At 34.9% G+C, this 27,956-nt stretch overlaps 1 protein-coding gene, 1 long non-coding RNA gene and 1 pseudogene across 4 annotated transcripts in view; 1 reads left to right on the top strand and 2 right to left on the bottom strand.

The window, feature by feature from the left end:
* The window catches only part of PCDH17 (protocadherin 17), a 126,368-nt gene extending 121,269 nt beyond the window's left edge, over positions 1-5,099 (top strand). For both annotated transcript variants that reach the window (XM_082435811.1, XM_082435812.1), the window contains one exon: positions 380-5,099. In XM_082435811.1, the coding sequence (XP_082291937.1) occupies positions 380-1,062 (683 nt within the window). In that variant the 3' untranslated portion in view covers positions 1,063-5,099. The remainder of the gene's footprint in view (positions 1-379) is intronic.
* LOC309647960 overlaps positions 1-27,956 on the bottom strand; it is a 675,074-nt gene that overhangs the window by 365,075 nt on the left and 282,043 nt on the right. The window lies entirely within an intron of this gene.
* Positions 1-27,956, bottom strand: part of LOC309647939 (thioredoxin reductase-like selenoprotein T pseudogene) — a 481,034-nt pseudogene that overhangs the window by 431,528 nt on the left and 21,550 nt on the right. The window lies entirely within an intron of this gene.

The following is a 27,956-nucleotide window of genomic DNA, read 5'->3' as shown; positions in this document are numbered from 1 at the left end:
AAAATTGAACCTGTTAATCCTTTTTGAAGTTCCCTGTTTCCAGGATGGGTTATACAGAACAAAGACTAACTGATATCCCCAGGAGATTAGTTTACAGTGATACTCTACTCTACTGAGAATGATTCTCCAGTGGCCACTTTTTACTTCTTCCCAGGCTATGGGAATTCGTTAATACCTAGAGAATAGACTTAAATAAAACCATTGTCTCAACCAGCAGGTTTATGCAACCATCCTGAAATGTTTTAATTATTGTTTTCTTTTCCTTTTTAATTTAGAGACCAGAGGTCAAGCAAACCCAGGGAGAGCTGATCTCAGCCTTTGTAGAACTGTAAAGGCAACCCTAATGATTGGATTTGCTGTCCTTTCTTTTGTTTTGCAGAACCGGAAGAGTGTGTTAATTGCACAGATGAATGCCGAGTGCTTGGTCATTCTGACAGGTGTTGGATGCCACAGTTCCCTGCAACCAATCAGGCTGAAAATGCAGATTACCGCACAAATCTCTTTGTACCCACAGTTGAAGCTAATGTTGAGACTGAGACTTACGAAACTGTGAATCCCACTGGGAAAAAGACTTTTTGTACATTTGGAAAAGACAAGCGAGAGCACACGATTCTCATCGCCAATGTGAAACCTTATTTAAAAGCCAAACGTGCCCTGAGCCCTCTCCTCCAAGAGGTCCCCTCAGCATCAAGCAGCCCAACCAAGGCATGCATCGAGGCTTGCACCTCAACGAAAGGCTCCCTGGATGGTTGCGAAGCAAAGCCAGGAGCTCTGGCCGAGGCGAGCAACCAGTACTTGCCCACTGACAGTCAGTATCTGTCCCCCAGCAAGCAACCGAGAGACCCTCCCTTCCTGGCTTCTGAGCAGATGGCAAGGGTCTTCGCAGATGTGCATTCGAGAGCCAGCCGGGATTCCAGTGAGATGGGCGCTGTCCTGGAGCAGCTTGACCACTCCAACAGGGATCTGGCCAGAGAGCCGGTGGATGCAGAGGAAGTCGTGAGAGAAATCGACAAGCTTCTGCAGGACTGCCGGGGAAATGACCCTGTGGCTGTGAGAAAGTGAAAAAAAAAAAAAAAAAAAAAAAAGCATTGGCATTTTCTTGTCTCTTCTGTTGATTTAAAAATGACTCCTCCTGGTGAAAACCCATTTTACAGGGATAAAGAAAGACCGATGCTGCTTTAAGGCTTTTAGTGAACATCTGAAGTGCCCACAAGTATGTTCTTTACACTGCTGTTTCTTTTTCAGAAATAACAATAGCTTTGTTTTGACCAAACTTATATTAGGACAGAATTAACGATGTTCAAAGAGGAAAGAAAAACAGAGAAGAAAAAGGAGAGAAGAAAAAGGAGGATGAGGAGGCGAGTTACCTTGTGACAATCTGTTAGGAAGGTATGCAGTGTGAGAATGGAAGCTTTTTTCTCATTTCCCTAAGACTGTCCTCCGTGATTTATTCTGACGTAACTGTTTACCTATAAACCCCATACAAAGCAGGGTCATAATTTGTGATCTGTGGTAGAATTTCTAGCAGTCACCACAGGCTTCTACTGAAAGTCCTGGAAAGACCTTGCAGTAGTCCAAGCTACACCAAACATTAACACATATTTGTGGTAAACATTTCTGTATAAAGTTACCTGCCACACGTACAAACACAGAAAACATTCCATATCATTAGTCAAAAAAATATTAAAAACTGAGTCATCTGTAAAACACCTCATGTCGTATAAAAGTTAAATGTAAAAAGGTATAGTCCATTTTGTCCTGCACACACATAGACTAATTCACTTCATGAAAGGAGAAGAAAATTTAAAGGTTTAAAATGCCTCTTTAGCATTTTAGTGTCCAACAAACATATAAATAATGATGGATATGTTTTAAATTTGACCTAGAAAAGTTCTGAAAAATAGTTACCATTGAGTGATGATATTCAGAGACAGTTAACATGAATGATATGTTTTATTCATTTGTGGACACTAAAATAGCTCAGGAAAGCGAAAATGTCTTAGACATACACAAATCACATGACCATTTAAATGTGCAAATGTAAGAAGATTCAATGTGTTTACATCAAATGACATATTTTTATTGATTTATTGCAGATTCAGTGCATATGAGCCAAATTGTTGAGTGTATAAGAGCTATATTGTGTATTTTATTAAATTAATATATAGTTGTGTTGCAAAAATATTTGGGCTTATATTGTAAATGGCAAGTGTTGCCTTGGTAGCTGTCGAACTCTATGAGTTTTGTTTTTTCCTGCTTCCATTTCCCCATGGAGTGTTGGAAGCAGTGCCTCAGAGCAAAGTCTCTTGTTTAATGTAGAGTCTACCAAGTACTACAGTACATAATCTGTTCAAAATGTGTTTGAGTGAGCTGATGGAGCTAACTGAAAGGTCAAAAAATACATCCGTCAGTCATGGTTATGTGCAAGTCCTTCGTGGAAGCTTTTATTAAAGTCATGCTAAATCACAAGAATTACATTTGTACCAATACCTGAAACTTCATGATTTTTCAATAGCATACAGCTGCTGCCTATGTAGATATCATATTGTTGATTGGTTCTCAAAAGTATCTTAAGTGGTTCAAGATGTGTGTTCCCATTATATTCCAAAACCATGCAAAATGCTTTAATGCATGTGTGGTACCAGCACTGGTTACTTGCATTGTGTAGTGTTTTACAAGAAGTCTGGGTCTTAACAAAAAGTTTGCCTTTTTTTCAGTGCTCTTCTGCCTCTTTTTATTGGTGTCCCTTGAGAACAATACACCTTCTATTCCTTCATTTTGTTGCACCTTTCCTTGTGACATTTAGCATGTTTCAAACTTACTTTCATATGAGGCTAGGAAACCTCAAATTTCAGGAATTGGGGAAAAATAAGATTAGCACTTGCAGAAGTAGCAGTAGATGGGAAAATGCCTTGATTGACATTTTCTTTCAGCGTTTAAAAATTTTTGCATTTTACAGCTTCATGACAAACAGTTTCCAGCCCATACCTTAGAAAATGTGGTGCTGAGTTAAAGGCTGTTTGTGCACGGGAGCAGAAAAATGCATTATTTGCAAACTGGTGGAGAATTCTGTGCCTTCTTTCCTGGCCACCAAGCCAGTGTAGAAACAACATAAATGTCATAAAATCCTTATATTAAAAATAAAAACAAAACAAAAACAAACACTGAAGTGAATTCAGCTTTGTAATTTTAAACCTCAAAAAATCCAACTGAAAATATTTCCATCAAATGCTGTCAAGATTTTAGACTGTACCTTGTTTGCAAAACTGCTTTGAAAGGGAAGAATGGACAACTCCCATCAGCCTTATTCTCTTGAGAACTGTATTTGGTTCCCAGTAACAGCCTTTCCAAAGCTCTACTCTTGGTTTTTATTATTTGTAAATGTTTAAGTCAGAAAAGAAGGGATCTTGTACATGTGAAACCTAATTGACTCTCTATATTTTGGACAATTTATGTATATGAAATGTGTTGTCTCTGTTATATGATGTTATTTTTTGCCAGGAGACTACAGGTTTATTTAGCTTGATAGCTGAAATTTGATGGAAAACTGATTTCCATTTAGTCTTACCAAGTGTTGCCTCTCTCTTACTAGACAGATAGCCAAGTAGTAAAATCTAAGGCAGTATGTAAATGAAATCAACAAAGAGAGTAGGATTTATTTTTAAAACGTTCTTAATGCTGAGTAACCAGTTGTTCAATTTATTATATGCGTCTGAAGACATTAAAACACTATCAGATTTTAAGAATTGGTTGTGCCAATGTGTGAGGGATTACCTTTAGGGTCTCTGTCACCAGTGATTTCCTAGTGTTAGCTGTTTAACACATTATCTGTATTTAGTAGTGATTATTTATTTACAAGTTGGTGGTAATTCAGCAGTCAAGACTCTAAGCTTTTATAGTTGAGTTGAGGGAATCTTGCTTTTATTCATTTGGCTGGCAACTGCCTTTACCACAGACCTCTGGTGCTCAGCTTCCATGGAAGTCTATGAGATACCAAAATTACTCCTTTGGGGAGCAACTTGCTCTAAGGGGTGATGCATGATCAAACAGTGATATTTCAAGGGGCTTTTATCACAATTCAGAATGTGAAAAAATTATCTTAATTCACATCCTCCAATTACTAACCCCTCAAAAAAATCCCACACATTCAAAATGAATAATAATATTGAATACTTTGTCTTTTAGGTCCTTAAATAACTGAAGTCAAGCACAGAAAAAGAATTTATAGAAATTTTCATAAGAAAGTTAAAGTTCTAAAAATTGTTTACTGATGAACTAAAAAAAAAATCAGAAACAAAACAATTTTTTCATTAAATGTTAATGATGAAAGATCTCTTCATCAAAATTAAAAGTAGTGAGAATCAGTTAGTTATACCTATACCAAAGTAAACATTAAAGAGGCATATCATGCAATTTCAAAGAATGCTTTCATATTATTTCTTAACCTGACATACTTATCCTTACTGCAGGCAATATGCAAATATTGGCTCCCTACTCCATAAATTAATTGAATTCCTGTTTGGAAAATTGACTTGTTTTGTTTTTTCTAAATTAGCTGAGATCTTGTAAAACATGACTTCCCTTTAAAGGATCTAGGTACTGCTCAATTTAAAAAATGACACCATAAAAAAAGTCATGTAGTAATAGAGCAGTATGCTTTATTACCACCAGGTTAAAAGCTGTTTGTTGCCTAATTGACTAGAAGTTGCTGAGGTCAACAAGTAGACTGAGGTTTGGCATAATATATGCCCACTCATTACTGCCTAATTATATTCTTTTGACAACACACAGCGTTTATCGGTGCACTAATTCAAATGAGAGTTTTGGCTATCAAGATGTGTTGATTCGAAACATAATTGAATGAGACCTGAATAAAGTCTGACTTTCCTGGCCCCAGTGTTTTGCAGGTTGGCTATTCCCATGTATCAGCCCCATCACTCCATAAGGTTCTTAGCTGCACCAAGTGATTGGTGAACAAGAATAACAACAACAAAGCAGCATACATTGTATGGATTTATCTCAACGCTATTGTTTAATGGCTGTGTTTAATGTGACCTATCTGGAAAATGAGGACTCCGAATAAAAAGCTATTACTAATAGTGGCGTTGCCTTCCCTTGAATTCATTAATACACTGCGTACCTCAGGGACCCTGATCATAATTATTTTGGAAAGCAACTGTGGCATCACAACTGTTTGTGCTCTAGTTCTTTATTTGCCAGTAAAATAAACTTTTGGAAAAATTTATTTAACAGTATTGTCACTAGGTCCTCAGTGGGAATGGGTTACCTGGCTTTCAGATAGCTTAGATAAGTTGGTTAGTCAGATAATTACCATGGAGTCATAGCCTAATGATACTAGTGGCTTTTCATATTTATGATTGGTTTGAAGATAATTTGGTACAAGATCCTAAACGACTTCAGAAAAATAATTTTTAAAAGACCTCTCATAAGCTTACATGACTAATGAAACCACATTTTGTAAATGGCATTTTAAAGTAAGTACATGTTTATTGTGGCATCTTACAATAATAAGCCTCTCTTTCTACCCATTCAACAAACGTTTATTGAGTTCCTACTGTGTATTTTCCCTGGGCTATTATGCCCAGGAGTAAACAAGGAATGGTGCCTGGGTCGCAGTCTGCAGGGAGAAACAAAGAGGTAAGTTCTAATACACATTACTCTTGCTTGTTTGCATTTTCCCTCAGCTACTCCACACATCCCATATCTCTGCCATCTCACACTCAGTGAGCTGCATCTCCTAAATTACAAACCAACATAATATTCTGCCCCTGTCGATCTTTTTTCTTTTAATTTTACTTTTCTTCTGACAACATAAATTAAATCAAGAAGAGTGCATTGCTTTTCCATATTTAAGAAGATCTTTATGGTTTAGACTTATTGGGATATACTAAATGGCTTATCTATTCTTTATTTTGCTCATTTATTTGTTAACATGTCTTTCTTTTTCATTGAGCACCACTGAGGTGTCAGGTGGCGTTCAAGGATCCCAAGGGACAAAGAACTAAGCTAATTACATTTTATCCTCAGAGAATTTATAGCTTGTGCCTAGGTGATATATGCTAACATAGAAATTGACCTTATATTGCCTGGATACTGTTACCTTTTTATAACAAAAATAATTTAACTTTTAAGAAGAGAAAAACCATATGCCTACCATGACATTCATTGCTTTCAAGTGTGAGAATCAAACAAGCTGTTAATTGACTCACCTGAACCATCTGACCAGGGCTGAGAGATTAGGGAGTCATGCAAATGAACAACCTTACCTGGCCAGGCTGCAATGAGGATGAAGTCGTGAGTAGAACATGTATCACAGGCTTACTCCATGTCAGTGAGCTATTAAATCCCCTCAAATTTGGTATTTTTAAAAATAGATATGCTCAAAAATACAATTATTTGACAATCACAGAGAACAGTCATTTGTAGGATATGAAGAGAACAGATTCTCAAACATCACTCTAGCATCAATACAGCACAGAGAAATAGATCATTAAGTTGATGGACCATCTTCAAACTCTTTATTAGATCCTTTTGGAGATGGTTGCACATGGTTCACCAAGGAAATATATCATTTTCTGTTCATGTTAGACATTAATAATTCTGGATAATCCACTGTACACTAGGGATTAAATTCTCAATATTTATAAAAGAGGGTGCAACTTCTTTCATTGTTCCCCCTTTTTAATATTTCAGAAAGTTATCAAAAAGTAACTTCGTGTTTTCAAACTATTTTAGATGTTAATGAGTATCTTACGTACAAAGGTTGATTAAAGGAGGGAAAATTTTAGTGAGATTTTACAAATTTTGTATCACACAGGCTGACCTCCCCCATTAGATGGAATAAGTGTTCTATTTTTGGTCTTACAAATGAAACATTTCACTTTGAGAGGAACAACTTATAAGTGATCTATAGCATCCTAATGAACTATATTTTGATTATGATATATATTTCAAAATCTAGTTTCCTGAAGTTACAATACTCAGTCAAATTACTTCATAATACTTTTCAAAGATTGTCAAAAAACAAACAGAACCAAGTTTGGATCCCTCTTTTTGTTCAACTTACACAGATTATCATGATATTTTGTATAAAATATTGGTGTTCAACACTACTTATATAAAAATTGTTCTTATTTCCCTAAGAGTTTATAGCATCAGGCAGGCCAAATAAAAGAATAATTACACAAGCCTAAATTAATACTGATAAATTCTCTTTATAGAGAATTTTCCAATTCCCAGAGAACTTTCACAAATTTACAAGGCATTACAGAATTAAGGATTCTGAAGCTCAAGGAGGTCAATGGACTTATCCAAGAGCAATGAGCTTGGAAGCCTTAAGCCCACACTTGAACTTAATGACCAGTTCTTCTATTTGTTCCAGATTTTGTGAATTCTGCAATCTTGCCCTATCTAATATCTTGCCTCTCTAATATATTAAATTTATCATCCCTAAAACATATGTCAGTAATGTGCCTTCCCCTTTAAATTGACTGTCACATCATATAATTTAGATCCCCTCTATGTTAATAGTTCATAACAACATTAAATAATTTGAAAATAGAGAATAGGGATTGTAGTCTCCAAGAAAAAGAAAAGACATCACAAGAATTGAGCCTCTCTTAAGATTGTCCTCAATTTTTTACTGTCATTTATAAAAATGTTTCACAGCATTGATGGTATGATCTCCAAAATATTCTGAAACAATATTATGGAAGATTTGTTTTTCCATGAAGTTGGTATATTCTCACCTGGAAGAAATCCATAGACTTTATTTAATTCCTTTATATTATGAAATTTTGTATATATTAAATTAATAAGATTATTAATTGGCTTCTTAGAAATAATTACATAAACTCTAATAATATTGAAAGGACATTTAAATATTACATTCATATATATATATATGGATTCATATGCACATATAGAGGTGTGAGAGTCAAATCATTTCAAAAGCCAGTATCACAGAATAAAAGACAGAATTTGAGTAGTAACAATGTGGCTAAGGGATGAAAAACATGTTGTTTTATTTATGACTTACCTCATCCTCATTTGATAAAATATTATACCACTGCCGTCTTCAATGATCTGATGAAAAAGAGAGAGAGCAATTGCTATCATTTTCAGGCTGGTTAACCAAAAGTGAAGTGTTCTGATCCTTCCTGAATTTTGCTTACTCATACATTTTTAAATATCTCTCTTTCCAATATACAGAAAACCAACCTGACTTTCAAGAGGTCCAGAAATAAATTTTAATGCACCTTTAGCACTATTTTATGTTTTGAAAATTTAACTTCAAATAGATGATATGAGATATTCATTCATTCATTTTATTGATCGGCTGAATATCTCAACACTATCTCTTTAGCAATATTAAAACATATTTTGATATTATTCCTCCTTACTTTTGCAGTTGAAAGACAGTCTTCAATACAATAATTTGCTTTGACGTAAGATTTTTGAATTTTTATTTTATTCTTTCCATTATAAATCAGATTTTTACATATATCTTTATAGCATTAATTTTTATAATATTATCTACTGTCTTGCATGTGACTAGTCTCTTATTCTCATCTTAATTTCATAATTTTATCTCAACATCAACTATTATATAGTCTTTCTCATCTATTTGTTTTTCCATTAGATATGTTCATATAGATATCAGTATATAAGTATTTTCCATGTGTCTTCATATTTATGGATCAATTATGGAGGTAGTGATGTTTCACCCAATAGTCTCATCAAAATGTTCTAACTGCTTTTATTAACCTATAGGAAAATTAGCCATTTTTTAGATGTAACCTACATGGAGCGTTAAAACTGACAAAATGCATAATAGAATGTAACAGTATAAACAGTGGTAAATAAGTTAGGATGCAGGGTCTTAGTTAAAATCTTTATGCAAGAGTGCCTAGCTACTTCATTGAAAAGTTGAAAAAGTGAAAGAAAGTGAATTATCTTACTCTATTATTAGTAATTCCTATCTGTTAAGAAATTCTCATTTTAAAAGCTCATCATGTGAAATGTTTGGCTTTGACTGAAGATAAGAAAAGACCCTTACTTCTGAGATGTGCTTATGATTTCTCAATCTGCCTTTTTTCCGCAAACACCTCGAAAATTCAACTATTGTACATATTTCATCATTTCTTTCATTTTGGATAAGTACTAAAATTTAATCTGTGTTCATAATGCAAAGGAGAAAAGGAAATAAATGAATGGGTCAGAAGTGGCCTCTCTGGTGATTTTCCTTCCCGAGAATGTGACATTTCAATTCAATTCAACATTAATTTATGGAGCATGTATAGTGTTTTTGAATACAATGGAGCATACAGATATTAACAAAATGCAGTCTCTGTCTCTATAAAATTTAAAATATACTGGGAAATGAAGTTATTTACACAAACACAGTTTGTAGTTGGTACTATGAAAGAAGTACAAGTTGCAGTGGGTAAAAAATGAGAGTGAAAGAGAGAGAGCAAGTACTTTCAGCAGAGGAAGTGAGAGGTGGGGAGGGAATCAGTGACAGCTTCTTGGAGAAGGCAGCATTTGAATTGAGCATTTAAGGTGGGACAGGATTTTGGCAGCAGAGATGTACAGGAAATGCATTCTGGAAGGAGAGAGAGGCAGTGTGTGCAAAAACATTTAAATAAAGTCAAAGTATTTTCTGATTAGAAAACTAGAAAGGATTGGGAAGGTGGGTTAGGTCAAGATGGGGATTGTATTGAATGCTGAGTTTATGACGTGTCATGTGAATTTCTATTCCAAGGAAGAAGAAACTTGAGGATACCTGAATTAGGCTCACCAGCTGGGAGAGCTCTGTGAAAGGCTTGCCAAGCTGAATGTGAATTCGGAAAATAACACTAGGACAGCTTGCTGCTGCCTGGTGATCCATTCTTTATAAGATGCTGCCTAATAGCACCTTGTTCTTGGGTTGGGTCCAACCATCTAGGGGCAATGCCAACTTTGCTGAATCTTGCAATTCTCAGCTTCAAGCCCTCAGCAGAGTATTTATGTGTATGTTTCCAACTTCCCAGAAATAATTCTTCCTTTGAAATCTGTAATCATGTTTGAAGCTTTAGGAGGCAAAGAGAGACAAAAGAGAAAGGCGAAGACCAAGAGCATGGATGATTTTCATCCCATGGAAAAGTGGCTTTTTAACATTCCCAGATTTTCCAGTCTGGTATCTGTGTGAATTCTGTTAGGCAGAATAATTCTATTTCTAAATATTTTTGTCTGAGTCCACTCATCCAGGGCCCTCCAGGCTGATATAGGTGTACTATCTTAATGCTTCTATAATGTTCCATGCATATCAGAGAGGAGATTTAAATTATTGATTATTTAGGCACTGAAATAAGGAATAGTGGCCTTAGATTAGTGGTTCCCAACTGGCGGCAGTTGTGCACCCCAGGGATATTTGGCAGTATATAGAGGCAATTTGGGTTGTTAAGAGGTGGGGGAGTTGGGTTGCTACTGGCATCTGTAGCAACTAAACATCCTGCAGTGCACAATACAGTGCTCCCCCCAACTAACAAAGATTTATTTTGTCAAAAATATCACTAATGTCCAGGTTGAGAAATTCTGCCTTAGAAAGGAGGTGTTTAGGGAAAGAGCAGTGAACAACATTAGGTTTTGGGTAATGGACATTGACCATTAAATGGATTGACATGTTTTCTTCCTGAGTTTTGAGAGGAGTTCTGGAAATTCTCCTAAATTACTTAGCATAAGGACTTATTTCCAATTTCTTGTGGGTATATTCTGCTCTGGAGATTGGCAGGCCAGTGTCTCTTGCAGGAGTATTATCTCATACTCTAATCGGTACCAGTAACACATATATTGGAAGAATCTCCATGGAATGGAAAGGTGTTGCTTGGGATGGCTGTTTACTCCTTCTGAAGCAGTTGAAAGCTGATTTCCTAAGAAGGGAAGGTAAAACAAAATTCCCCAGCTGTAAAGGGAGGGAAGAGTCTGCCTCTGGGACTATCTCAGTGGAATAAGAGGTCAAATGATATGATCAATTTATCTTTCAACCTCAAGTCACCTGTCCTTAACGTGTATGTGAAATCTGTCACTCCCATGACATTAGGACTTTGTGGGGCCAGGTATTAAAAAACGTGATGGTGGTAGGAGGTGTCAGATCAAGGAATAGCAATGTTTAAACAGAAGCTAGGTGACCATGAATATGTCTGGATGCTGTAGAATGAATGCCTCTATTGATTTCTTAAACATCTTTCTACCCGAATCTTTCAGAGTAATATGTGGAATGCCAATAAATTTCAGATTGACTTTCTAAATGAGGTGAGGGGAAGGTGAGTGCAAATGGTTTCTTAAAAGTTTTATTTCTCTTGACACATATTCTGTTTTACCATCTGTAAGGCAGGGTGGGTGGTTCCAATGCACATTTCATGAATTTGAACTTGAAATGACTCTGGTTTAAAAATAATAATGGTAATGTATTAAAAGGGTGACAGGAACTCCAGTGGCAAAGTTGAAAGTCTGCACATTGACAGGATAATTAATATAAACAGTAGTTACCATAGCCAATCCACAGTTGAGATTTTATTTGGTACAACTTGGTTAAATATGCACTAAGTGTGTTAAAACTAAAGTTAGTATACACTGTAGTGAATGCTAGTGTTACTAACAGTCCAGGAGCATGTTGAAAAGCACTCGAGGGGTGAAAGAGAAAACCATAGCCTCAACCTCTGAGGTGTTCTTTCCAGTGAGACTCAGTCACCCCCCAGCACATACAGAAACTTGCTGGGTTTTATTTATGCTGGAATCTTTCTATATTAAAAAGCAATATAATCACTGAAATACCACTACTGTTCAAGTTAATTTACCTTCTAATGGTTTATTTGCATAGTGGAATTTGCATTTTATTTCACAGCAAATGTTATGACTCCACCTGCCCTATTTTAGATGAAATACCAAAACAAGAGAGAAATAGAAACAGTTAAAGAAAAGAATGAATATAAGAAACTTCTCACCCACCCATCCTCACTTAGCAATACCGAACCCAGCAGTCCGGAGAGCATGAAAGACCCCGATGCTTTCGACCCTCATGACTAGAGCACTGACTTTCTGTTTCGATCTTCTCTCTTCCTTTGCCTTTACAGTGCTTGCAGTTCAATAAAGGTAATTTCCACAGGTGATATTGAGCCCTACAAAGTTCATTGTGAGGGTATATTCATTTTGGGAAATGTAAAAGACAAGTGAGACATAGAATGTCTTACCAACCTTCAACATCACTCCTGCTTTTCTGATTGTTATTGGCCTCAGACAGATGGGGGTGCTAATTGTAGATCACAACCTAATGTAACAAAGCACTGCTTTCTGACCTCCTTCTGTGATCAAGAGCATGAAACTTGTCGATATACTTTCCTTTTTCATTGAAGCACATGCATCATTATATACATGCATTTTCTTTGGGGGCTTCAAGGTTCAAATCCTAGGGTGACAGCTGCCATTTTAAAGGTGACTTATTACAGTCATTTAGAGAGTCCCCTAACAGATGGATAGGACTTTGTTTCCCAGGAAACACTGACAGGTTACAAGTCACAACGGTTTTTAATCATTTCAACCAACTTATACACATCGGTCAATCACCCTATTTGGTAAAGTTAATAATGCAGCAATCTGAGGTTGCAAAAGGATGCATTTTGCATCCAGCAAAATGTGTGCAAGAGTAACTTCTAAAGTAATTGTAAGGAATAAATGAGATAAGACATAAAAAGCTTAGAAGCATTTTGGACACAGAAAACTCTCAATGAATGCTATCTATTATTGCAAATGGACTCATCTGAGCAATACAAATCTATCTACACATAGCCACAATACATCATTGCAAAATCTTGTTGAAGGTCATTGTCAGACAGACAATTCTAAGCACAACAAAGTAACAATAATAACAAAACCATTCAAAGGTTTACTTAGTTTATTGTAGTTTCCCAGTCATCACCAACAACTGTTCCTTGCACATTAATAGCTGATAAGTCATTTAAGCACTTACCACTATTTTACCAGAAACTGGAATGCCTTTACCTTGTTTGCCGCTAGCTTGTAAAAGTATGTAATCCATGGTCAAATGCTTCTCAGTAAAGTTAAACAAGTGGCAGCTGGCACCATACAGCTCTGTTATAATGAAAACATGAGGTGGCTGCCATTACACAGTCCTGCACTAATGAGAACAGTAGGAGTCTAGCATCACAATGGTCTAATGAAAACAGGAAATGGCTGGCATTAAATTGGTATAATAAAAACAGGGGGTGGCTAGCATTACACTGGTGGAATAAATAAATTAAGAGATGTCAGACTTCCCCAATCTCATCTCCATTATATATGACCACGGTACCCACAATTTAGGCTAGATCCATTCAAAGTCAACCAGTGTTGGATGAAAACAAGATTTTTTCATACTGTGCTTCAAAAGTTTCTTTTATTTCAATTTGTGTTTCCCTTAGGCCGAAGCAAGCATGATGTAAAATAACAATATAATTTACACTAAACTCTTTTTTTCCCCTAAATTCAAAAAAAAAAAAAAAAAAGAAAACAACATTATTTCCAACTCCAGAAGAAGATTGGCTGGAATAAGAGCCAGCAATTCAAAAAGAGTTTCTAATTTGGTCCTTGCCTTTTCCTCTCCTTTCTCTGTTAAGTATCCAATGGTGACTAAATACTCAGAGTGGCATAAAACAAACTAAAAAGGAACACAGAAAGGTAATAAAATGCTGCAGAGAAAAAAATTAAGCACAAAATCAATCGTTTAACTAATGGACTTTTTTCTCTGAACAAAAGGTCAACGTTTCTCATATATTGTTTTTTTTTTTTTAAACTTATTAGTATAGACTTTTGTGTATACTTCTCAGACAATAGATTTACAAGAATATTATATTTTATTGTAGCTCACAGAGCCAGCTGTATCTGATTCACCGTGGTCTTTTTAATCTGGCTGAAAACAGCACAAGTTGGCACAGTTCAAGGTCAAGGTCAGTACATTAATCTCTCTATCACTCAGTAGCTCCAACTGCCATTTACAAAAAACAAAAAAACAAAAAACCTACATCAGTAACTTTATTTTTTTTACATTAAAAATTTCTTTATTTATTTATTTATTTACAAATGACTTCAAACAAGAACAATGCTAAAACTACTTCCATGGAAAGGGTCGTGTTTCTGAAGGCTTATATACACTGACGGCTTTATTTTTCCAACGTAGAAAACAGACAGGAACATTCTGGTGAGGTCACCAGATGATAAAACAGCAGTATGATTCAAATAAGGTGAAAATACTGATAATAAAATAAAACTTTTTAATCCAGTTTTACACACTGACATTTAATTTTTTGTGCTCCACAGTTTTTATTAGTCTTCTCTAAGATGATTGAATTAGCTTAATGAACAAATCCACATTCATGAATACATTTCTGTCTAATACATACTAAAGAGGAAAGTGGAAGGGGAAAAAAATCGTATGCTATTCCTATCACATTTTTACATTTGTGTAAGATTAAATCTCTCTTCTTGAATGTGCTTTCTTAAGAAATGACCAAAATTGAGATTATTAAATTTTAAATAAGGAATCATGGACAAAACGTCAATTAAAATTCCTTATTCATTTTTTTTCAAAGAGGTAGAATTTATTAGCCTAAAAGAAGTGATTTCTCTTACATGTTTAAAGCCAGAATTAAATTTATGATGGGCTGAACGCTAATATATATGTTGCACAAAATCTGTTGCTGGGCTTGCATGGGATTCACAGACATGGCTTAATCGAGACACAAAGTGATGTGTGCCGTGCATTCAAAATTAGCATCTGGCCCAGGGCCACTCAATTTGGCATACTAAGAACTGATTCTATCCTCTGCCAAGTTTCTGCAGGGACTAGACTCACTGAATTCTGAATCACAGCCTCTAATTTTCCCTTCAACAGACTCTCTTTGATTTGTGGGACCAGAGAAACTTGCAAGTGAACATAAAAATTAAATGTGAAATATAGAACTCTCCAAAGAAAAATATTCTTGATAAAAGATGGATATAGAACATGAAATATTTCCAATTACTCACTTGTAATGTGGACCACTTACTAGCCAGCTCACCCTCCATTCAATGTATTTGTTTCTTACACAAACAGAGAGCACGCTATAGGATGCCCGTTCTGCCAAACTCCAAAGAAATACTTGAGAGCTTATGAATTTGGCATATCATAAATTTACTTGACAGGTCTCATCATATAGTAGGCCGTATTTTTATTAGCCAACTTTGTGGAATAAATGGCACTTTGCCCTAATATCAAACTAACCGATTCTGTCATGGTTGACATCTTTATTACATTATTAAATACATCAGTCAATACCAGCTGGTGTAATTGAGTCTTGTTATGTAACTCAGATAGTTGTTAAAACTATGGATCTTTTATCAAAGTCAAGTCAACATGCAGAAAAGACTATTGTTGTAATGGAATTTTAGAAAAATATGTATCATTATTGCAAGTATTTCCAATTTAAAATAGTGAATTGACCTTTCCTCGGATTATGCTCAGAATCACCTGTAATTGTGTTCCACTGAAAGCACTGTGTTAAACATTTGATTATAGTGATTTTAGCTTTGTGCAGCACATGCAATCCATGAAACCAAGCACCTGGAAATTACAAGGGGAATCACAAATGTCTGAAGTGGCAACTGTGAGAAGAACTTGAAAAGACATATTTAGAATTGAAAAGGGGGAGAGGATAAAAACAATTGGGGAAGAACAATTTATTAGAAGAAAAAGAAATCACTCTATATTTTGAATTCTTAAAAAAATAGCTCCAAAGAAAGCTCAGTAAGTTTTCTTGGAGATCAATAAATCTTATTTTTAAATAAGTAGAAAAGATGCTAAAGGAGAGAAAATTCAAGGAAAAAAATTGTAAGTGTTTAGCTTTCTTTCAAAGCTCATTAAAACAACTTTTACTGCCTATCTAAAATAATGGCATAGGATTAAGTTAAATTTCCACAGGCAAAGTGAGCATTATTTTTAAAAAAATCAGTATCTAATCTGGATAAAACAACTTAATTTCTAATTCCCGCCGAATCCTGAAACCTAACACCTGTTGCATTGTGTTTTTCATAAGAAAGTAAAATATTCTTACGTCTTATCCAGAAAGAACAAAATTCCCATGGGAAATTTCTTGTATTTTTAGCATATCTGCACTTTTAGGATTCCACAGGAAGAAATCTTGGTAATAGCCCACACTGGAGAAATTTATATGTGACTCATTTTAAATAAAAATGAAATGTTAAATGAAAGATTCTTTAACCCAAATATAAAATGTAATATAACCATGAAATTGCAATAGCATTTTACAAAAGTATATCAAGTATAAAAAAAAAAAACCTGAAAACTTAAAATATAATTTATGTTTAAGAGATACACATATTTTTAGTAATACGTTTATTCAATAAAAGTAGTCCTTTTAATTTCATTTAAGACCAAATTGTCCTTAAAAAAAAAAAAGTCTCAATGTACACGTGCCTACAAGGCCAGCCCCAAGATTTAAAAAAAATGACCACCCTCTTTAATTCTTACAGTGCTCTCATCTCCACCAACCAGAAAACATTTAGGTATTATTGAACACTGGGGGAGGGGAGTAGAGGGGGGTGTCAAAATAAAATCAGAGCTCCACACCTTACCAGACAAAACCAGACCCTGCATGTTATCGCACTTTTAAATATCCACAATAAACTCAACTGAATACTTTGAAAATCTAAGAGTCATATACTATCTCTTATACTATCTCAAAACCATATACTATCTCTTATTAAACGTTACATTCTTTTGCTCTTTTCCTTTATTTCATTTCAGTATCTTGGCTTAGGTTTTTCTCAGGAAACTATGCCAGTTCAATTCTCATTACTGTTTCATTTCAGAGATCTCAATAAATAATAGCTAAATTTGACATGAAGTTCATAACTTAATATTAAGTACTTGAGAACTTAATGTATCTACATGAGGAAGATCAGTTAGGGGTATAGATGGTACCGGGATCTCCCAGTGAGTAGTCTATGCCCATGTTCAGAACATCAGCAAAGCAGTGGTATAAACTTAAAAATAAGCTCTAAAGTGATTGTCATATTTGATATTTTTAAAGAATCAAATTGATTATGGGGAGAATAAAATAAGTACTGGATCTCACAAATATGTTCTGTTTTCATAATATGTTTATTTTGAAATATATATGGAGTGCAATATTTAATTTTATATGACAATTCCATACAATATCTATTTCTATCTATGTATCTTTCTATCTATCTATATCCTATTGGTTCTCTTTCTCTAGAGAACCCTAACTAATGCAAGTGGTGTACCATAATACTGTCAGTGCTTGGAGCCAATTTGCTTAACGGTAGGTTTGGTTTAAGACAGTCAAGGACGGTGTTGAGAAATGTAACCTGAATTAATTTCATGCCCAAGGCATGTATACATTGATTCTCCCAAATGTCTTCATCAAAAGGGTTGCCACAGAAAATAATAACTACCTCGTTATTCTCGAGGTTAAGTAGCAGTCTGTACAGTGAACAAAGGGATAGAGAAATTGGTGGGAAGAATGGAGTTCTAGCAAATGCCCCCAAAATTGTGACTGGTTTAGGAAAATATACTGATAGTAAATTTTATACTAGAATGACTGATTGCTGTCAAAATTATCATCAGCCCATAGAATGATTTCTTGGCAAGTATGGTATAGGGAAAGATTTCTCAATATCTCCTTGGAGCACCTCTACTTCCTTAAAGGAAAACATATCCCAAAGTCCTCAATTATTAACAAATTATTTGTATTATTATGTTAGTTAACTGTGTACAAAATTAAATATAAACTAAATATGAATTCCGTACATTGATCATTTTTAACTGAAAAAAAAAAAGAAATTACAAATTACATACAAACAGGAATACAAATCCTATATAATTCAAATTAACCAAAATTAATTTAAGATGGTAAATGATTGTGTTTTGTTGAAACTAGATTGCTGCTAGAAACATGAGTATGAACATGGCACAACGCTCTGTTTGGGGACTGACTGCAGGTGGTTGCAAGTTTGGCATTGTTAAACTCCTGTGCATCTTATAATAACACAAATCTCCTACCACTTATCTCTTTTTGACCTTTTATAAAACATTAATTAGTACACATACCCTGATGTCTTTTGAATGAATGCTTCATTTACATATTAATTCTGTCTCTATTCTTTTCTCTTTAGCCTCCTGCAATAAATTGTGTTGATAGGTCTTAATTTAATAACTAAAATTTTCTATGATTTTAAAAATGAAAGCTTATACTTTGAAAGCTCTGGTAGAAAATGTTGTGGCACTCAAAGATATGTCTGCATATTTCAGAGAACATATGGGCACCATTTGAGAGAAACTATTATAGAAGAATATTTTATTGTGGTCATTTGTTATCCTGGGGTATTTTTTTTTGTCCAAAATAATTTTTTTCCTTATCCCATTCCCCATATTTTTTTTTCTCCAGAATGTAAGCATTAAATTGTGAGATGCACCAGAATGCACCATAGAAATATCATGAGACATATGATCTGGCTTCAGAAATGTATTTGATTTTATGACTCTAAATAAGTGTCTGCCCTTACCCACAGCTGAGTTGAAAAAAAGCAAATCAATGCCATCCAGGGAACCTCCACAACATGAGATCATGGTTAGATGGAGTGATAATCTTCCAAATGAAGAAAGGTCAATGAGATAAGGCACTGATTAACAAGTCTTTAAATTTCTCCATTTTGGCAAAGTTCCCAACAAGGAAGCAAGAAGTGGCATTGAAGTGTCTCATTCTCACCTTGATGAGCCCTTAAAATGTAATTTACTGTTGCTCTCAATTACTATACATTCCACAAGTGTTGACTATTTTTGACTTACAGCAGCCTCACAGTCAAATGATGATGAATAAACATAATGAAGTGTTCTGTTTTAACAGAAATCTAGTGTTAAAGCAAAATAAGATATTTAGACATATATATTATATAGACATATTTAGACTGAATGACTTCCACTTGAAGTTTTAATAAACACCAAAACAATATGCTAAAACTAGAATGAAAGAGTTATTCCACGAAGACAGATATTTTTCCAAGGGAATAAGTGATTTCCTTCAAAAGGAAGTTATAATTTGGTTTGTTTTCCCAATGTGTTATTTGTACTAATTATCTAGATTCTAGAAGGTCTTACTTCATATTACCAGGAAACTTGGTAACTAGCAATGAATTCAAATGTCTTCAGTACGGCGAGCATTGCCCAATTACACTTTAATTGAAAGTACTTTTTCTTAAGTTATGTCATATGTGCCAAATATGTCTCATGATATATGTGTGTGTATATATATATGGCTGTTTAAGGTCTACATGGTGGCTAAAAGCAAAACAACAAAACAAAGCAAAAACTAACTAAAAAACATTGGCAGGGAAGATGATACATATGGATGTGGGTGGCAGTGTTTGAACAACAGATCTGGCCGTCCCTAAGGGAACGTTTCAGGAAAAAAAATATTTATACCAAACTAGTTCATTTTGTTACATTTAGTGAGGGTTTCTACCAAATATTTGTACACTATCAAAATTATAACCTTTGGCTTGTGCCCTTGGATTTCATTTGTGAGATAGAATTTTGGATGGTGCCTTGTTCTCTCTTTGCCTTACACATTTTAAATTTTGTTTTCTTGTATAGAATTAGTTTTAAAAGATTGGGTTGCATTATTTATGTATGTTGCACAGCATGCATATCTATATACATTTATTTCATCAGTCCCAACATGGGCTAGAAGCAAATAAGGAGGATGAATATATTTGCAATTCATTATGTGATAAGTCCTAAAATACTCACTTCTTTTCCTTTATTCTCATCCAAAAGTTTCTCTACTTCGAATTTGAGATATACTTAATTAGAGATCACTTATTTAGAGCACAGGCTTTGAAATCAGAAATATATATGTGCAAATCAACTTCAAACTCTTGTAATCTGGGTGAACTTGAGAAATTTATATATTATCTGAGTTACATTTACTCATTTGTACAATTATGCCTAATTCATTAGGTTATTGTGAAGATAAAAGTGATTATGTTTATGATATAATGTATATACAACAGTGTCTGGCTCATATTAATTTGTTTTTAAATGTTAGTGCTGATTTTTAAGAACTAATTTTATTATTCATTACTTCAAAGTGTAAGACATTTATTTGGCTTTGAAATAAAAATGCTAGTTCCTGTGTAAATAAAAAGATAACTAATACAAGAGGGTCTTAAATACGTGAGTGAATATGGAAGTTCTAAGGAAGGTGAAAACAGACATATACTTTGTCCAATTGATTTAATATATTTTATCTATTTAATTTTAAAAATAAATACTTTGTTATATATTATTATCACTATCTCCTTTTTAATGCATTAGAAAACTGAAGCCTGGGCACATTCCGTGCAGGATTTTAACCAAGATCTAGGTTTGAAATACATGCCTTCTCACCAATATGTTGTTTCATCTGGGTGAATTCCACTCAAGGGGCTGGGGAATGCCTTCATGTTTTGAAGGATATACAGGCATACCTCATTTTATTGTGCGTTGCTTCATTGCACTTTGTGACTATTGTGGGTTTAGTTTTTTGTTTTTTGTGTTTTTTTTACAAATTGAAGGCTTGTTTTAACCCTTCATCAAGCAAGTCTATTGGTGCCATTTTTCCAACAGCATTTGCTCACTTCGTGTGTATCATTGTCACATTTGGTAATTCTCACAATATTTCAAACCCTCCACCAGCAAAAATATTGACTCGTTAAAGGCTCAGAAGATGATGATTAGTATTTTAACAATAAAGTATTTTTTAATTAAGGTCTGAATATTTTTTTTTTAGACATAATGCTATTGCACTCTTAACAGATTACAGCACAGTGTAAATATAGCTTTTTCATGCACTGGGAGACTAAAAAGTTTGTGTGGCTTGCTTATTGCGATATTCACTTTATTGAAGTGTTCTGGAACCGAACCACCATATATCCAAGGCGTGCCTGTACCATTCAAACTAGACCATCATGAAATTAAATGGGTAGGAAGATGGAAGAGAATTTAAGGATAAGGGAACATCAAGAGCAAAGGCACATATGGCTGATATTTCATACATCATTTGGGTATTGGGAGGTACATCCATATGATTGGAATATGGAATGGGGAAGAATGAACTAGAATGTGATATCCAAAATGCACTAGATTTCGAGTACCTTGAATGCTATGAGTTTGTACTTCTTACCAAAGATGATAATGAAAGGTTTTTGAAACTGCCGATCAGAAACATAAGTATAATAGAGTAAAAAATAGAATGAATTGATGAGCAAATTGTCCTGATAGGAAATTATAATAACCTGAACTGTTCTTTACAGATATCAACATACGTTCTCAAATCTCGCAATGTTGCTTCCAACTTCATGAGAAAATTGAAGCAATCAAAAGAGAAAATAACATATGAACCCACATCCTCTGCCTCCTTCAATCAATGTCACCATGGATGAGACCTCTGTTCTCCCAAGCAAATCAGTTTCTCCCTTTCTGCACCAACTTCCATCCTCTCAGGTTCTGCACTACAGGCAATTCTTGTCACTTCTTCTGAATTCTCAATAGTTGGCTCTCTGTTGAGCATTGCAATTAGCAAACAAATGTGTTGTTATTTATAAGCACACACACACACACACACACACACACACACACACACACACATTTCTCTTGACCCACTTGCCCCACCTGCTACTGCATATTTTGGTGGTGTTGTTTTCCCATTTACAATGGAAGTCCTTGAACAAGTTTTCTGTACTCTTATCTTCAAATCTTCTCCTCCTGTTCTCTCCAAAGTCCAATACAATTAGGCTTTTGCTCCCTTCTCTCATTCTTGTGACACTGCTTTTATCAAGGTTGCTGAAACCAAGGCTGACTTCCAGGCTGTTGAAGGCAATAGTCAATTGCATGACCAACTTTTCAAGGAGTTAATCACTCATTTCTCATTAATATATTGCTTTACTTGGATTCCAGGACTCTCTTGGTTTTGTTTCTGACATGGATTGATTCTTCAGTATCCTGAGTCTCCCTTTTCTTCATAACCTCTTAATTTTGGAGCATCCAAGAATTCAGTCTTTGCATCACTTATATTCTCTACCTATATGCATTCCTTTTGTAGTCTCTGCTGGTCTCATGGCTTTAATCAATGTGCAAATGATTCCTAAATTTATATTTCTAGTCTAGACCACTTTTTCTAAATTCCAATTCCATATGTCCAATTCCTTCCTTGATAAATACACTTGCTATGTCTAACTCAACATCTCAAAAAACTGAACTCTGATCTTCACAATTAAAATAAAATGAAACAAACAAAACAAAAGAAACCATTTGCAACCTTCTGTATCTCAGTTGATGCCAACTCTATCCTTCCAGTTGCTCAGGCCCTAACTACAGAGGCCTCCTTTATTATTTTTTTTTCTTTCAAATCCATTTAAATTGTCAGGTAACCTGTTGGCACTTTTTTCAAAGTACGCATAAACCTTCCACTCTCCATGGCTTCCACTAAACTACCCAAGTCTAAGACACCATTGTTTCTAACCCAAATTACTTTATAATCTCCTCACATGTCTTTCTGCTTCTAGCTTTGCCCTTTTAAGTGATTGTTCTCAACCTAAATGCAGAGTGATCCTTTGAAATCATAATCTGCAAATAATTCTCCATGTCACTTAGAGAAAAAAACAAAGACCTTATAAGGGCTTACAAGGTGAGTGTGCTCTTTACTGCCTTTCTTTTACACACTACTGTACCTTCCCTTTCCTCTGTTTTCAGGTACCTTGGACTCTTTCTTCTGGACATCAATTTGGTTAACACCCTCACTTATTTAAAGTCTTGGCTTAGTCTTGACTTACATATTTGTTTTTCAAAATTTTTTAAATTTGAAATGGGAAGAAAAAGAACAGACAGTAAGAAAGCTGGATATGAGAAATAAGGGTGCCAAACAATGTAAGCAAGTCACGACCTGGAGTTACTAACTAGGCACCCAAATTCCCATGCACTGTGAAAGCACCTCTTGTGTTTATTTTATGAATAAAAACATTTTTCCTTTTTCTTTACAGAAACCAATAACCTTGGGAACTTTCATACAAAGACAAAAAGGCTGTAATTTCTGCTTCATAAATGTATTGTCAAGAAACAGTGAGTTGAGTAAGAAAACAACCTGGTAAATAAAAACACTTTATCATTTAACAAAATACCTGTATTATTCACTTTCCCTAAAAATAAATCTTTTGAAGGAATTTGGAAGAATATGAAGGAAGTATACTAATGCCACTAAAGTGGTGATTTAAAAATAAATATTAGGTGTTAAAGCTTTCCACGGTATTGAGAATAATTAGTATTTTTGTATCAGCTTTCATAGCATTTGAAGTTTATAAAATGATTTTGCACACATATATTTGTTGGAATAGAAAGAATAGACATGATGCTGTATGTGCTTAGAGCTTAGTAATCTTATAATATGAAATGTGTGCCCTTATAACCCTTCAGCTAAATATGTATCTCTTCCCTGGAACTTCTATTTCTCTAATAGTATGATATAACATAAAGTAGCAATTGCTGAGTAAAGGTTTACTATGTATTATTAAGTACAGTTATAAGTGCTTTTTTGTTTTCAGTTATTTATTCCTTACAATATTCCTGTGTAGTTATGTGTTATTATTACTTTAATTGTATCAATGAGTAAAACTAAAGTTCAGAGTTTCCATAACTTGCACAAGGATACACAAAAAAGAGGGGATATATGTATACATGTAGCTGACACAACATTGTAAAACAAGTATACCTCAATTAAAACAAAAAATAATAACAGCTAACACTTCTGTAACTCAACAAAAACAGAAAAACAAAAAAAAAGAAAAAAAGAAAAAAAATAGTAAGGACAAAAACACAGTTCACATCTACCCAGTGAAACTGTGGCGGTCATCCTCTTAATTCCTGTATATCACTACCTCTATGAAAAGAGAGGCAATATAAAATTGGCTTCATGATAACCAATTTAGACTAATAGGTAAATGAAAGGAGAAATAATAAATAACATGACATTTTTTGGCATTTGGAACAGATTCTGATTAGATTCTTTGCTTGAAGAGACAAAACTGGAGGAGAGGCACAAAGCTTGAGAATTAAGTAAAGGAACTCAAGGATGGCATAACTGAGCCCTCTGAACTCAAGGTGGAGAGCTGCAATGCCCGTACCACCTTTTAAACTTGTAATGTGAATGACCATTGTGTCATGTACACAAAAAAGTGTACTGTGGTCATTCCGCATCAAAAGACTAAACTTGTTTGACCTCACAGGCCTGAGGACCTTGAAGGCAGCCTCTAGATAACTGGAGGAGGCAGCAGCCATCTTGCTTCATGCGGCAGCAGGAGGAAAACAAGACTACACAGTTAAGGGGAGCCTTTCAAATTTCTTTACTTCTCACAACCTCCTTATTTTGCATTTGAAAGTTTGATTGAGAGTTGTGTTACTTTAAGATTAGTTGTAAATAGGATGGGAAATACACTATTTTATCTTTCACTGAGATGAATATCACACGTAAGTGTTCACTAAGGGTCAATTAACACTTTTCTGTTTTTTAATATTATGTCCCGAATATAGAAAGCCAATCTGAATAGTTCAGAATTATCGGGCTACCTTTCTTCAATAACAGAATGTGTTTGCTACTTATGATTTTGCAATAATTACTGCATCTCCACTTTGCCTATGTAGACACAGCCAGCATTAATTTTATGGGGTGTGAAATCAAGCAAACTGGAACTAATTGAAGTGTTAGTCAACACTGTACTCAAATTGAATAAAGCAAGATTAATATGACTTAGGTAATAATTGAAATACACATCTCATTCCAGATAATCTCATTTTCAAAGTAATCAATGTGTTTTATGTCATAAGAATGAGCAAGTATCTTTATGTGTGTATGTATCTATCCATCTCTCTATAGATATGCCTACATATGTGTGTAAACATATTATCTAAGAATCTGACTGCACCATAAGCTTACAGCATTATAAAGAAATAGTATAGCCTAATGTTAAATATGAGTCAGACAGATTTGGGTACAAACTGACTTTTGGCAGTTCATTGCACACAAAATAAAGATAGTAATACCTATTTCAGAGTTTAAATAATTACTAAAGCTTCTAATACAATGCCAGGACAGAATATGAACTCAACAAATGGTGCCACATTAAGAAAACAGAGCAGTGACTCAGTCCAATAAAACATGTAAACCTATATCGATAAAAATATATTCAGTTACTCTACCTGTCACAGCTCCTTTCCTCACTTCCTTGCCAGGATATAATCAGGCCAATCTAGTTGTTCTTGATAGGGGACAATTTTGCCTCCCAAGTGACTTTTGGCAATGTCATTTTGCCAAAATGAATGGTTGCTACTTCCATCCAGTGGGTAGAGGCCAGAGATGCTGCTAAATATGCTACAATGAATAGGACAGCTGCACCCAGCAAGTAATCATCTGCTCCAGAATGTCAGTACTGCAGACATTGGGAGACCCTGGACTAATCTCATAGTATTTGGAATTTATAATGATCATATTGAATCAACAATTCAATATTTATTGAGCGTCCACCATATGTCAGACTAAGTATTATTAATACAGTGTTTAGAAGGCGAGGCCCTTTTCTTCATGGTGATTACAGTGTAGTCTGTATGCTGTCCTTTTCCTGTCCCTCTCCTATCCTCAAATGTTCTTTCTCTCAGGGCATAGTCACCTTTTCAGAACTTCTGGGAAGCCATCTGTGACGTCTCCAATCTTCACTTATCTTCTCTTTTCCAAATGTCAACACAACTAGTAGTCTGTGTCATATATTTTAGTACTTACTTGCAATCATGGATTGTTCACTAATTGTTTTATGTACATGAGTGTTATCTCCACAAAAAAAAATCTTAATTAGAAATCACAGCTATTTTCCAAAATCCTTATTTATTGATTAATTTACATAACAAGTATGAAGTCTCCATTTATGCTCTTAGATGTGCAAAAATCTAACATTTTAAAATCTATCTGAAGTAAATTTTTATAGTGAGTCATTTTATCTGGTAATGGAAAACTTAATGTCATCAATTCAGGATAAATTCAATTGCTTGAGAGTTTCCCCAGTTGTTTCAGGATAAATTTGATCAATGGCAGCTCTTATACCTTCCAAACTTCTCCCTAGTAAGCCCTCTAGCTTCTGGAATATTTATGTGACCTGGGAGGGGAGGGGCAGGGTGGGTGCAGATGTCTGATCAACTCATGATTTCCTCCTCTCAGCTAAAATAATATAGTCTGCTAGTTCAGGCCACATTCAGGCATAAGAAAGAGGGGCTCTTCTTATTCCCCATCAAGGAGCAGAGGGAGTCCATGAGGCTGCCCTATACCTGCCTTCTCTTATACTCTACCCTCTGTGCCATGGTTGACCCTTCTCCATGGTAGGTGGACATGTGATCTCTTCTCCAGGACACTCCCCAGCACGTACCTACATTGTTTTACTTTTCTCTTTAATTCTCTCTCTATTTGAAATGATTTTCACAGGGCCTGGAGTGTCTTATGTGTGTCTGTATGGCAGAGGAGAGTAGAGAAAAGGAGGTTGGTAGCAAATATTTGTTCTGCCTATTTTCTAGCCTTTCCCTACACCTGGAATGCCACTTCTGAAACCTATGTCTTTTTCTACACCTAAAATGCTATTTTTGAAGTCTAAAGTCCAAACATAATCACTTGAGGGTCTGCTTTAATGCCTGTTCCTAAGCAATGCAGAGAGCCCAGAGTAATCAGAAGTACAGGAAAAATCAGATCTACAAACCCTCCACAAAGCCCCTTGCAGCATATGGTCACAATGAACCAACTTTACTATGCCTCCTCTTACTGTCATCGCTCCTCCCCAATTACTCATGCAATTTGTTTCTGGGTTTCACCTTTGGAGGTTTCTGTATGCCTGGAAGTTTGTCTGTCTTCCTCTCTGTAGACACCCTCTTCCTTCAAAATTGGCTTTAATGCACATTCCTGTATGCAGGAAATTACACACAAGTTATTCCATTTCTAATGAAAACAATTGATAATTTTGTGAAAGCCTTAATTTATTTTCTTTGTTTTCTCAAATTGTACATTTCTAAAGTCAGAGCTCTTTGTCTAATTACACAGTGGCAGTTAGCACACTGTAGGAATACAATAATCAGTAGCATTTATGGTTATATATGTAATATATACAAGCATTTATACTTCTAATATCATCAGTTATGTGAAATAAAAAAGCACTTGAATAAATTTAATACAGCTTGGGCGATGCCGTAGTTTCTTTGTAAATATCCAGTTCAAAAATAAAGCTGAATATAGAAGAAGATTCATGATAACACCGGTTCTCTTATTTGAATATGTACGTTATGGGTATTCCATATTTTGCATCCTCACTGCATCCATTTAATGGTGTCATAAATATTTGAATACTAATCTGAATCTGTTCATCCCTTTGTACAAGCGATTTCATTTTCCTTTGCTTCCTGGGATAGTACCAACTGCCTGTCTTTGCACCTCTAAACAAAAGCAATTCAATCTCCCACAATTTTTCACCTGATGCTAGTCATAAACAGCCAGAAAAATGGAATCTTCCTGTTAATGTCATCATTTGCATAGCTGTTAGTATTCCAGTGCATCATTGCATCAGAGAACGAGAGAAAAGTAACATTGTATTTTATTCAATCAAGAAACAGTGTCAAATGCCTGATGTCCATACCTAAACTTTTAATTGTAGTTTCCTTGCATATGGGACTGTACTGTGAGGTGCAAAGCATTATCCTTCAATAAAAACAAAGAAGGCTTACACTGTGCGGGAGAAATCCACAACAGAACTAACTTTGAATA

The sequence above is a fragment of the Balaenoptera physalus genome (assembly GCF_965194825.1).
Source record: "Balaenoptera physalus genome assembly, chromosome: 18".
Classification (NCBI taxonomy): domain Eukaryota; kingdom Metazoa; phylum Chordata; class Mammalia; order Artiodactyla; family Balaenopteridae; genus Balaenoptera; species Balaenoptera physalus.
The sequence above is the reverse complement of the archived record's forward strand: the minus strand, read 5'-3'. Positions and strand labels throughout refer to the sequence as shown.